Raw genomic sequence first — 13,802 nt, forward strand, 5'->3', positions numbered from 1 at the left:
ATGGTAGATCAGAGAAGAATTGTAAACGTTTGAGAGTCCGACTATCTGTCCATGAGGCATGTTCTACCTTAGACATTTCACCACAATGGTTTGACCCAAAGCCATTGTTATCAAAGGTGATCGTGGACCCTTTGTACAGGGATTTGGGTGAACAAGGTTCAGGAGTTGTTGTAGTCCAAACATGTCCTGAAATGTGGGTAGCAGTCTTTGAATGCTTTCTCTGAAGCTTCCAAGGATATGGTTGGTTTTTGACAAATGTACTATGAAGGGCATGATTTTGTCAGCATCACTGTAATTTGGATGATTGAACTTGTAGTTGATGGACTGCCCATTATTTCTTTTATGCAGCCTCTGATATGGCATTCTGTGGTAATGGCATCGTCGATGAAGGTGAGGAATGTGACTGTGGCTTCGCTGATCAGTGTACAGACCAGTGCTGCGAGGCCGAGACAGAATCTGGAAATCCCAACGCGTGCAAGAGAAAAGCCGGCAAAGTTTGCAGGTTAGTCACGGATGCCATGCTGCCCCCTTTGCAAAAGAAATTTAGTTTACATTCACCATGTACCTCATAGAGTAAATCCCTCCTTCCATCCGGTTGGTAGGTATGTAGGTAGGTAGGTAAGGAGACAGAATAAAGAAATAATCTTTGATGTACAAAAAGTCATATGAGTCAGCTTTTCTAATTATGCTGTCATGTACAGCTCTGCTCAGTCTGAGAGAACGCTCCTACTTGGTTCAGTTATCTTAATTTCATAGATAGTGCTTCCATGGAATTAGAAGCACTACAGTACAGGTGGTATGGTCTCTTGAATTGTAGATTTCTCAACTGTTCGTCGCACAGAGTCCATTAAATTTTGTTGCAGTCCAAATTCTTATGGTACAAAACCACTTGGCATATTGAACAGATCATCAGCCATTGGAAATAGAAATACCACAATATATTATTTTTAGTTTCACGTATAGAAACTCAAGCTGATTGTCATGAATCAAAATATCGTTTGTAGCTATGACCAGACTATTCATACCTTCGTTTTGTGCGTTGGTAAGCCAATTTTGCACAACCTAGAAGGATTATCAAGGAAATAGTCCATGCATCTCATGATCAGTGGGTCGATTTGTTCCCCTTATCTGCCTGATAAAGATATTTGGTAATTTTAGCAATCCTGCCCTGAAAATGTAACTTCATCAATTGAATTTGTACAAGAGGTATGCTAGAAGTCAATGCCAATACCAGATTTAGAAGGTTATGACCCTTGACTTCTTCTCATCATACCTTATGTCTGAAACTTGGCATATCATATGAGTTCATGAGCATCTTATATTATCAGTCATTGTAATCTATTTCTTGTATGTTTCTTGCCCTCTACAGTCCATCTGAAGGCCCATGCTGCAATGATCAATGTGAATTCCGCCTCAAAGCAGAGAACCACACATGCTCTGTTGCTTCAGATTGTGCCAAAGCTTCCTATTGTGAATATCCTTTGATTACCATTTGGGTTGGGTTGGGTTGTTGGAGGGAGGGAGGGAGGGAGGGAGGGGGGAGAGAGAGAGAAGAGAGAGAGAGAGAGAGAGAGAGAGAGAGAGAGAGAGAGAGAGAGAGAGAGAGAGAGAGAGACACACACACAGAGACAGACAGAGACAGACAGACAGAGAGAGACAGAGATTCAGAGCTGAGAGAGAGAGTAGGGAGGGGAGAGAGAGGGGTTAGGGGAGGGGTATGAGCAAGAGAAAGAACAGACCAACACATAAAACAGAATGTGTAATTGTATGAGTATAAGGTAGAGTGTACATGTACTGGTAGTCAACTTTTATAATTGCTATCACTGCAGACAGATAGCAGATCAGTGGACTGTATGCATCAGCCAATAAGAATAGGGGACTGACTTATTGAGAAAAAACACATCAGAGAGGCAAATTGACGTTGAAAGATCAAGTTTCAAACATACATGTCTAAAAGTTGAAAACAAAGTGTTTTTTAGCTCCCATATATGCTTATGTATATATGCAAATGGGATGTATTCTTATAAGGTGGCAAAATGGCATCTGTGTTAATGTACATGTAAGTATGTATGTATGTGTGTAAGTCTGTTAGTCCGTCCAGATAAAAAACTCCTAAACCGCAACGGCTGCTGTCGTAGTATTTGGTGTACAGATGCACCTGGGGTGGAGATGTGAATTTGTTCAAATGAACATGTCAGTGCCAAAAATATGCAAATGAGGGGGAAAAAGGAAAAATCCTGCAAATGGCTAAAACTCAGTAAGAAGTGTTCAGATTGGGTTGAAACTTACCATGCAGATTCCTTTAGGTATTCTAAATTATTTGTGCACAAATTGGGGTAAAATTTGCATGCTTGTATTTTTAGGGTATTTTTAGCTCCTATATATGCATATGTATGTATGCAAATGGCAGGTATTGTTATAAGGTGGCAAATGTCGTCTGTATGTATGTATGTATGTCCGTCCACGTCAAAAACTCCTAAACCGCAGCACCTACTGTCTTAGTATTTGGTGTACAGGTGCACCTAGGGGTGGAGATGTAAATTTGTTCAAATGACCATGTTTGTGCCAAAAATATGCAAATGAGGGGGAAAAAGGAAAATTCCTGCAAATAGCTAAAACTCAGTAAGCATTGGTCAGATTTGGTTGAAACTTTGTATGCAGATTCCTTTAGGTATTCTAAATTATGTGTGCACAAATTGGGATGAAATTTGCATGTTTGTTTGTATTTTTAGGGTATTTTCTTCCGTTTTTAGTCAAAAAATCTTGTTCTTATTGCTCTGAAAGTTAATATTCATGTTCCTCAGGATGACCTCAGTCATGCTTGTACAAATTGTATTGATATTGTCATATTTGTAATTTGGGGGCAATTTTCCCAATTTTTGGAAAAAAAATTTTTATCCAAAAACTGATTTGATAGCTTTGATATTTGGTATGCAGGTATCGAAAATTAATCTCGATATAATGTGTTGAGGTTATGTTGAAACTGGGTAATTTTTTTATTATTTTGGGGCAATTTTTGCCTTTTTGGTCAAAAGTTTTTTCTCCTAAAACTACTGATCTGGTAGCTTTGATATTTAGTGTACAGGTTCCTAGGGTTTATGTTAATAAGATATATTGAAATTAGGATGAAATCTGCAATTTTGTATTTTGGGGTAGTTTTCTCATTTTTGGTCAAAAAATTCGTTTCCCAAAATTTACGAGTCTAATTGCTTTGTTAATATGATATATTGAAATTAGGTTGAAATCCGGAATTTTGAATTTTTGGGGCAACTTTACAAAACTGTCAATTTTACAGGGATATCTTTCATTTTGTATTTTTAAGATTTTTTTGGTAATTTTATACCGACTGGAACTAAGAGTATATAATGTGGTGATTTATAATAGTAAGTATTTGATATGGTAAACTGTATTTGGTGTTGAAATGCGGTAAAAAATCATTAGAAAACATAGCTCTGGTGATTTTAGCAGGTTTGGTTTCCAACAAATATATTCCAAAATTTTTTCAATATTTAAGAGTATCAAGGTTGTAAATAGTTGACACACTTCCTGCCATCTGCTCATTGTGTATCTCATGCAGAGATGGTCAATACAAAAGGGTGGACCATTTGAAAAAAAATCCAAACAAATGTCAATAAAAAAATCAGCCAGAGAAGGTTTGACAAAAAGAAAAGGTGGGATAGTGGGAAAAAAGAATGTACCATGGATCGGATAAAAAAGATAATGTACGTCATCAATCTTCCAGACACCCCCTTCCCCCTTAATCAAATGGTCCACCCCTGAAATATTTTGCACGCAATTAACCATGCAATGTATATTAGTTTAAGATGTCAAGTTAGGTAAGGATTTGAAAGGAATAGTCAAGTTCACCACAGTTAAATTTCTTAACTTTATCTCTTGTGTCATCATCCTTTTGTAATTGGTTAAGTTTGTAAGTTGTTCCAGATGTGGATGCACCAGTTGTACTGGAAGGAAACAATGTTTACTTTTCCCTGTAGGGTTTCTGAGTTAATGATTGTATGTTGAAATCTCTCCATGTATCTGGTGTATGGGCAAAATGTAAACATTGGTTGCATGTTATGTATTTCAGTCTATGTCAAATATTGTAAATGAAAAATCAAGAACAGTTTGCTGTGTGCTTGTAAAAGATGACATATTTGTCAATACATAAACTGCCTTGCAGATTGATTGTCTTAAAAATTATCACAGAAGTAGAAAAGAAAAGAAACTAATCAAATTGCTGTAACATATTCACCCTGAGTGCCTGTAGGCCTATGTTTAACTACTTTATCATTACATTCAGCTGTTTGTTATATCTTTATCACTCTCCATGGGCCAAGACACACTTGAGGGCCAATGTCATCACTCTGTGCCAGTCTGCGTATGTCAGTCTGTCTGTATGTATGTCCATGTTTCATACAATTGTTGGCTTGTTTTGATAACTAATACCGGTATGGGAGCAAACAGTGACATTGTCGCTGTTTTATTAGATATAGTGAAATGTTGTGGAGCTTACTGTTATTGCAGCCCCTAAGAAACAGTGATTTTGAACGCAATTGTAGTGGTATGACGTTTTTACATCAAAGTAAACGCACACAAGTGGTTTTCCTTAACAAGCAGTACTGCAGCAAGCCAACCCGGTGGTGAAGAGGCGTATTGCCCGCCTGCCCAATTGGAACCAAACAGGACAGCATGCAATAATAATCGACAAGTCTGCTGGAGTGGGGTATGTCCGCACAAAAATTATTGAACGGTTCTTTGCAGGCGTAGACTAGTGGCAACATCCATTGTGTGGCTTCAGAATGCTAGTGTAGCATTTGTCCATGTCCAGACAAGGTTTAATAGATACATATATTTGACAAAAGGACAGTCACAGTAGAAGCCCACCGTTAATCATCATATCTGTCATGTAGGACAAAGATGACTGAATGAAAGAAGGAAAATGCACAAGTCGATTCTTGAAGAACTCCGTTGTGGCTGTCCATAAGCTTTTTACAGTTCTCTCTGTAGCAGAGCACTCACGTTTGCCACCATACAACCCAGTTCTAGTAAACAGGCATGGTTTAAGAAAAGGATCATGCATGTATAGTGTACTTTTTTGGTAAGGAAAGGTTTCGCAATGAATGGTTATTGACTGACTGTTACAGGAATGTACCGGTTCAATCTGTGAAGCTGCTGGAGTAATGATGGAGGAATGTTTCTGTCAGGGAGATGAAGCTGATGAGAATGAAAAATGTCATCTGTGCTGTCAGGAACCAGGTAAGATGATTGTATTTTCGTTTAATTAGTCTTGTTATCTCTTCCTTAAACTGTGACCTCAAATTGGTTTTGGGCAAAGATTCTGTATGTCTTGGGGGGGGGGGGGGTGTCGGAAAATTCTTGAACACAGTAGCACTTTTTTCACCTTAAAATTTGAAATCAAATTGTTGCAGTGGCACATTCTGTTTTGTAAAGCTGTAAATCAAATTTTTGGAATCTTCCTTCGACAGGCAAACCTGAGACCTGCAAAAGCAGTTCTCAGATTGAGGCTCTGAAGCAATACTACCCAGAGGATGCCGATGTGATTACCATGCAGCCAGGCGCCCCCTGCGACAACTTTCAAGGATACTGTGACGTCTTTGACAAGTGCAGGCTGGTTGATGCTGATGGGCCACTGGCTCGACTCAAGAATGCCATTTTTAACCCAGAGGTGTATGAAGATATCGCTGACTGGGTTACGGTGAGTTCTATTTCCAGGGCCCAGCATTTCATGTGTGGGAGTTCATGTCTGACTGCAGATTGTCTGTGTGTCACTGTGTCTTTATGTCTGCCTGTGAACACAATTTCTCAAAGGTTGTTATATATTAAAGGTATACAGTCACCTGTAATCTAAATATGCCCATATATGGTCAAAGGGGCATTCCATGGTATTCAAAATGCCCATGTGAGGGTGCTGTTTTAAAAAACAGCCACCCACTTAAAACTTTGATAGGTTAGATTTTCTCTTCCATGGTAACTGTGGCAAAATTGGAACAGGTGACAGTATACCTTTAAACAATAAAAGATATATCCAAATGATTTCATGTCTCATTTCAGAAATACTGGTGGGCAGTCGTCTTGATGGGAGTCGGTTTGATCATTCTGATGGGATTGTTCATCAAGGTCTGCAGTGTACACACACCAAGCAGCAACCCCAAGCTGCCTCCGGCCCGTACCCTGTCGCGTAAACGCCAACCGAACCGCACTCGTGATATGGAGATGAGACACAAGTAGTTAATAGGTACCAAGTAGAGAAAACAAGCTTGTTGCACAGCCATGAATGCACATGCAATATTCTAGTAGACATTTACCACGCAAGAAACATTTTTTACTCACAAGGGGCTTGGGATGGTTTTGTTGTCCATCTTGTAAAGAGAAACACATAGTTTGTAGATGACTATTTTTTCTGTACATTGTAATTGCAGGTAATTTATGGCCATGATTATGATAGAATTCAGTGTTTTTGTTAGTCATGGGAAGTGATCAGTTCCAACTGTGAGGGCGCTGTTGCCGAGCCTGGCAATCCAGGGATTGGAAAGCTCCATTGCTCTCACAGTTGCCAACGACTCATATCCACACAGTCAGACCTTAGCGAAAACACTGCATAATATTAGTTTGAATACCAGTGAAATATTTCCATTCAAGATGTATCTAATTGTATTGATCCTAAAGGTGTAAACTTTTTAATGTAATCTGTTTGGGGGGAGAGTTTGCAGTTGCTTTTACCTCTTAAAGGTCATAGGTCATCAGTGGCGGCCCACACAATCATCGGTATCATTGCTCGTTCACCAGTAATAAGTTGGTAGCAGGTGAAATTTCTCATGAGCTGTGTGTTTTATATATTGACAATGCAAATGAAATTTACCTCACCACTTGATCCGGCCTAATTCTGTGTCCACTCCTTTTGGGTGAAGACAGGGTGAAAACCAAATCTCTTGAAATTAACCTGTATAAAATAAGACTCAAAGCCTCACATTTGCCGGAACTTTATTGTGCAGCAACTGGCAATGGTTTTGTTCAAGTTGCTGTCACACTGATTCTAAGTTGAAACCTCTGCTTTGCCCGTGACAAATGAGTTGTTCATAAACAGAAAAATTTAGACATGCTCAACTGACGACCTATGGCCTTTGGATTTTCATATAATCAGTTGAAGCTATAGTGATATATATTTGCTCTCATTAATCTTATGTCAAAGGTCATATTAAGCCAATCATGATCCTATATACCAATTATGGTACAAGAGAAATAGCAGCTCTTTTTGTGGTTGCACTCTTTCATGGTTCTATGTGCATTGCCATATTTCGTGGATTTTTAGCATTCACAATGTGGACCACCTGCTGTGTACTCACTCATTAATACCATAGCTTGTTGATTTACCAAATATTTACCGTGAAACTCCTAGATTGACTGCAATAGAAAGGGCCATGGAAGGAGCAAAATTGCCTGCAGTTATGCAAATGACAATGTGCTATCAGGTAAATCGTTGGTTGAATGTGACCTTTGACATTACATGAATATTTATGAGCACTGCCATATTTGGCACTGGCTTCAACCGGAAATCCAGAATGCTATCTTTTATTGCTGGGATTGTGATGCAAATATGTAATTAGTAATGGACATGTGACCAATCTTTTTTGGTAAATGCAAGCTTTATTTGGGCATTGTACACAGATAACAGCATGTAGATACGCAGTTTTGATTGTGCTAGTGTGTCTTTATGATGTCATCAAATGTCCACTTTTGATATCAAAATGCGGAAGGAAAATAGGAGGGAAAAAAAATTAGGGTGGTGCTTGATATTAGTAACTGTACAAAAATGCAGAAAAATTACTAATAATGGAAAACTTTAGGGAGGAAAAGTTTGGGGGGAGGGGTATTGATAGTACTTTGTAAATGATAGGCTGACTTTTTAAGTTTTATGAATTTCAGTGCTGTCAAAATTATTATTGTGGTTGATTTGTTGAATTTTTTTATCATATGAATTATATTTGACGTGCCATAGTCATCGATACAGTCAATAGTTGACCTGTATGTTTTGGTAAAATTGTTATATCTTTGAGTCTAGCAGGAGCAGTGTCAACATAGCAAATAGGTCAAAATTTTTGTTCTGTCATTTCTGTAGTTTTCCTTGCTCTGTACCATTTCATCTTATAGTTGTGTTTGGCTCGGTAGGTTTTGCACGTACAGTCATCAATTTTTAGAAGACCATTTTGCATGTCCCTGCACGGCTACTTTGGCTTCCAGATGCTTCATGTAGTCTGTTATGCCACCAATGGCTAGCTTACAAGTGGTCCACTGTTTCCATTTAGAGAAGAAAGGACTTCCATGCAGATCTGAGCATGTACCTCTAAATGTTCAAAAATTTGTTTTTGCCCAGACAGTCTGTGTCGAAGCCATATTGTGGTCCCAGGGATTCATTTGGAACCAAGAGGGTATACATAGAACCCAGTGTCAATGTACATGAGGAGCCAAACAGTCCCTGTAGAACCCATGTTGTATACATCTACCCAAGAGGGTAAATACAACCTAAAGGGTACATGTCGCGCCCTTGTAGAACCAAGTTAAGGGTTCTCGTGTAGAACTGAGTTGCTTGTGGAATTGAGCTCTCAGGGTACATGTACTCTTCCGTCTTGCCTAGAATATCACTCTTGTGAGGTACCTGCAGTCCTTGTTCTACAGTACAGGGTAGGTTATACTAGCCACTTAACCATGTCTTACATAGACATTTTTGAGTGGAGTTACCTCATTTAGTGTTACACACACTGAAACTTTGTTCAACAGTGACTTTGACCATGAAAGGGGTTGCAAGTAGCATTGTGCAGGTTGATTTCAGTGCGTAGGTGGTAACGTTTGAATTCAGTGGACATGTTCATCATGCTTTGGCCCCAGATGCTGAGATTCAAAGGTTACATAATCCAAACAAAATCTTTATATTCCCTGAGGTTTATCAAGTCGGACTGTCAAAATTGAATGAATGTTTCTCGGGGCCTATTAGTGTGAAAATTAGTCACTTCCTTGATGAAATGAAGAAATTTTGAATTTTTCTAGCTTTACTATGAAAGTGAGAATCAGCCACTATGGCCAAATTCGCTTTAAACTGTTTAAGATTACCCATCATACAACTGTAAATTGGTTAATAGAATTTGTAGATGTGAGACATTTGAGCTGAATGAGGCTAAAGGGCCTTAGATTTATAGCGCCATCTCTAGACTAGACTACAGTGTTCTTTCGTTTTCCACATATCAAGTGCCTTCTTCAAGTATTCAGTCTCCAAAATATTTTTTTTTTCAAGTTTTACCAGGAAACTATTCTTCTAAAATATACAATGGACTTAATGATTAGTTGATCTGATAATAGTGTTTTTGACTTTTTAAGTGTAATTGTATAGAAAGAAAGAGGCTCGTAAAGTGATGTACCTTTTGTGTGTGTCCCGATTTCATTCAGAATACAGACAGTGAGCACAAATGCAGATTTCACTTGAACTTTTTACTTCTTTTAAATATTTGCTGGTTTTCACAAGATAATATCCTATTTTCCCCCACAAGTTGTTTGTGAGCATATTTTTCGATGCACAGCACTGGTAACATGACAGACATCTTTACAAGTAAACCCAAAACTGCTTTGTCTGCTATTTGCTGGGTACTTAACTGCGTTGAAAAGTGAAAGTAGTCAAACGAAATCAATTGTCAACTGGGCTGAAATGCAATTTTTGGTGGTCGGTTGATAAATAGTGCAACTCTAGCAGAGAAAATGTAATGTTCGTGTATTGCCTGGTAATTGTATGCTTATTGTTGGTTATGCATATCATTCTATTCTTGGTGCATAGGACATGCATATAAGGAGTCATCTCAGGGTTTTTACTGTGATAAACATGAAAACTTTGAAAAGATGATGTTTTTAAACTTGCCTTTGTGTTTTCACCATCAGGGGTCGACCTTTGAACTTTTAAGTGTTGATTCTGACCCAATTTGTATCATTGAATCATGATAGATTGTATGATTATAAACTTTTTCAAACAATGATGTTATATAATTGTAAAATGATGAAAGTTCAAAGGTCAACTGTTGTGAAGGGAAGACAAAGTGTTGGCTTTGTTGAATGAAACTCTTCCATTGAAGTTGATGAAATCTCTCAGAGTTCCTTCATCTGAAGCGAATTTAGTTAAAGGCCCAGTGTCAACATTTTGATGAAAGAAACAGTGTCAATGTTTTGTTTTATGGCATCCTTGATGTGTACAGTCAGCAAGACTTAAATGCAGCCACCTATTGCAGACAGATAGTGGGACAATAAGTCATGGTCAAAGAGCATGATTGGTCCTTTTCATTAAGTGCAATCAGGTGCAATTTTTCTGTGTAGTGCAGTTCAACAGCATAGAACACAATTGGAACTAATTTGGAGAATTGGATGGTGAAGTAGTGCCGATTTAATCTGTAAATGCAATCTCATCTGCTTTTCTTTTTTACATTACACACTTGTTTTTATGAGTAATTTGCAATATTGCAACATTCAGCTGTACGGCACCTAACACTTGTGAGAAATTTGAAAAATATGAAAATCCAATTATCCCAAATTAGTTCCAATCGTGTTATAGGATTTGGATTTGGTCAATGCCGAGTTTACCAGCATGCCATGCCAGAACTGAATTGTTTGTATTGAAATGTCCTTCCTAACACATCATCTGCTTGACCTGCTGTCTGTATACAACAAACATGTGTGAAATATCAATGTGCAATGAGGAGATATATAACAACAAGATGTCCAAAGAACAGAGATTTTATTTCAGGCTTCGCTATTCACTTTTGAATTCCAAAAGTAACTGTGTCATCTACTTCACAGTCAAAATCTCACATAAGTTCTGAAAGTATTTGAAATAGAAATCTCGCACTCTTTTTGTTGACATAATGGTGACACAGTTTATCATTGACTTGAAAGTTTCTCACATGGTCAATGTCGGTTTTTTATCTGTCCCACAGTGTTGTCATTTGCACTTCATAAATCTGTATAATATGCTCTCTCTTTTTTTAAATAAAGTTAATTTAGAGTTCTGTCATATTGAACATCTAGTTTGTCTTGTGTCTGTTGTGATATTGGAAAGTGGTAAATTGACCCTCTAGTATTCATGCACGAACGCACCTCTGAATTTGTTACTTTTACAATTTTATATTAATAAATACCATGTCGACCTGTCAGTTCTCGTGTTCAGTGATGATGGCGCTGTTCAACTCGCAGTCAGGAAGGTTCCAATGCCAGAACATAGCAGTATGGATATATCATCACCAACACGACTCGAAGTGCTACAAAGGTATAATTTAATTAGAGGCAGTGAGAGAAAAATTGAATGACAAGTGAAAGAAGTAGTGTCGCAGTATTTACATGGTGCCACAGGGCCTCGAAGCAAAGCATTAGGGAAACGTCATTATTTACGGCCGGGGGGGTCCGAAGTAATCTGAGGGGGTTCACTCAAAAAATGAAAGCTAGAAGAGAGGGTTGCTCAAAATATGGAGAGAAAGAAGGGGGCATTCAATTTTGGTGCAAAATAAAACTTTCGATGCGAGAGTGGGGACACGCCCTCTCATGGTCTCCTTTGGGTGTTCTGACAGTTTTACTTAATAAAAAAACAAATTGAAAACACCTCCCAGATTTCACCATTGCACACATCAATTTCTCAAAATTTTCCACGCAAGAGCGGGGACACCCCCTCTGAAACTTTCCTCCTCAGCCTCTCGCGTGTTCTCCTGTACTTTCAAATTCTGCCCAGTCAGATATCCTGGTGAAAACCCTGTCATGATTCACATCCAAATTAAACAATACTATATAGTTGGATACTGGTTATAGCGTGAGCTTTTATATCTACATTTTGCTGTGTCATTGAATTTCATTTGATGGTTTCACCTTTTTCAACCGTCATGAGATAAGCGTGATGATGATCTAGCAGGGTACATCAGGATTTGAAAGGTCTTTACTATTGCTGTATTTTTGTAAATTTTACAAATACATGTATTGATATTTAACTATGCTAAGTGGAGGTTCAGTTATAATTTATGAGTTAGAAAGGAGTATTACTCAAATTCATCACGGTTTGGGGGTGGGGGATACTCGAAATTTCAGCTTTTCCGATGAAATTCTTCCAACCCCAGGCCTTAAATAATGACGGCTCCCTTATTGCTAAGCAAAAAATTCCCATGTGAAATCGCAACGCAGCATGGGACTTTCACCGACTACGACAGATTCATCGCATCGTCTATCGACGAGGATGTTCAGCTATGACATGTTAATTTATCCCTTAGAGGCTTATCAAATGATCTTATTTTCTCTGTTTTTGTCCTTCTCATGTCAAATGGCTATTTGCCGACCGATGTCGAGATATAAGTGAATTTAATCAAGCCTTTCCTGTTTGTAGAAACTTTCACCTATTTGGATGACATGAAAGCTTCGTAAGATAAAACGAGTCATTTCTCATGTTATTTTTTTAAATTTGGTGTGGAACTGCTTTCCTCGCCAAAGCGTCTTTTCATCTAGCCGCAATTTTGTAACCCTTGGGCCGTGGGCTGGCTTCTATCGTGTTCGTTGGTGGTGCGCCTTCAGGCCGGCACAACAACAGCCTTAACCGTAATGACGGTAGCCAGTGGTGGCCCCAGGGCTACAATTATTGCAATTTCTTTAGATCGCACGTGATGTTATTCACAAATACTTATGGGAGGGGGACTTGAGAAATCGCGATTGAAATCTTAATTCTTTTAGACCCCCCCCCCCATCAAGACCCTAAAAAATTCAAATCCCACCCTTCTATATGACAAAAATGTTCAAATCCCTCCAGTATTGTATGATCAAACATTTATGAAACCAGCAATGTTTAAATAAAATTTTTGATAGCTTGTTTCTTCTGTATTTTTGCTCTTTGTATCAGCCCTAATCTCTTGTTTTACACCCAATCATGATGAAATATTCAGTATTCGGCTTTGCAACACAGCCTGTGTATTTGTGTGCCGTGCATTTGTGTCATTGACAAATGAATTTCACTCTTGACTCTTATCCAGCTCTTTGCATGTAAATATACAGCATTTGTTAACAAGTTGAATGCCGCTTGTTTCAGCATGCTGCACGGAGACAGAAAGAAAATCTAGTGACGCATTAAAAGAAGTATCGAAAAGAAAAAACATTATCAACAGTTGCAGCTTCTGTTGCCTGTTACAAGCTCTCCCTTCTTTTTTATGAACATTTCGATGGCATTCATACTATTTTAGATATTTCCAAAATCAACGTTATGAAATGCTATAAATTAATGCAAGAATTTGTTTTAATCATTGATAACATTAGCGTCATTGGATGACATAGCATTACTTTCATTGAATTAACCACAAAATATGGAATCTGAAAATGTAAAAAATTAGGGAACAAAAATATTTTCAGATAGCCCTTATATTCTTCTAAACCTCCCAAACCCCAGTATTTATGAACGCAGTCTAACTGTAACAAAATGTAGAGAAACAACAGATAAATTTCTAGGAGCGTATTTACATCATAACCGAATTTCTAGTAACTACCGTATTTGTCTCATGGGCATAATTCGCTATAGCTTGGTGGGTTTGAGTGCGTAAATCTCCAATATAGTCTATTGTGTGAAGCGAAACAATAGTCTGAGGTTTTAGTCGGGGGTCCAAGTTTAGTCAAACTCATCTTCAAACACTCTCAATAGGCTATAGATACTAAAAAATAAAAACCATGTACCGCTTAATGAATCCGATCGACGAGGAAGGTTTTGCTGCAGCAGATACCAGTATAACCTA

At 38.1% G+C, this 13,802-nt stretch overlaps 1 protein-coding gene across 1 annotated transcript in view; it reads left to right on the forward strand.

Moving 5' to 3' along the window:
- The window catches only part of LOC139117200 (disintegrin and metalloproteinase domain-containing protein 10-like), a 46,478-nt gene extending 35,406 nt beyond the window's left edge, over positions 1 to 11,072 (forward strand). Inside the window, exons 9-14 of the mRNA XM_070680097.1 lie at positions 349 to 502; positions 1,370 to 1,474; positions 4,621 to 4,723; positions 5,145 to 5,256; positions 5,487 to 5,716; positions 6,073 to 11,072. Coding sequence (XP_070536198.1) covers positions 349 to 502; positions 1,370 to 1,474; positions 4,621 to 4,723; positions 5,145 to 5,256; positions 5,487 to 5,716; positions 6,073 to 6,249 — 881 coding nt within the window. The 3' untranslated portion in view covers positions 6,250 to 11,072. The remainder of the gene's footprint in view (positions 1 to 348; positions 503 to 1,369; positions 1,475 to 4,620; positions 4,724 to 5,144; positions 5,257 to 5,486; positions 5,717 to 6,072) is intronic.
- Positions 11,073 to 13,802: the final 2,730 nt, after the last annotated feature.

This window comes from Ptychodera flava, chromosome 18 (genome assembly GCF_041260155.1).
Source record: "Ptychodera flava strain L36383 chromosome 18, AS_Pfla_20210202, whole genome shotgun sequence".
NCBI classification, from domain to species: Eukaryota; Metazoa; Hemichordata; class Enteropneusta; family Ptychoderidae; genus Ptychodera; species Ptychodera flava.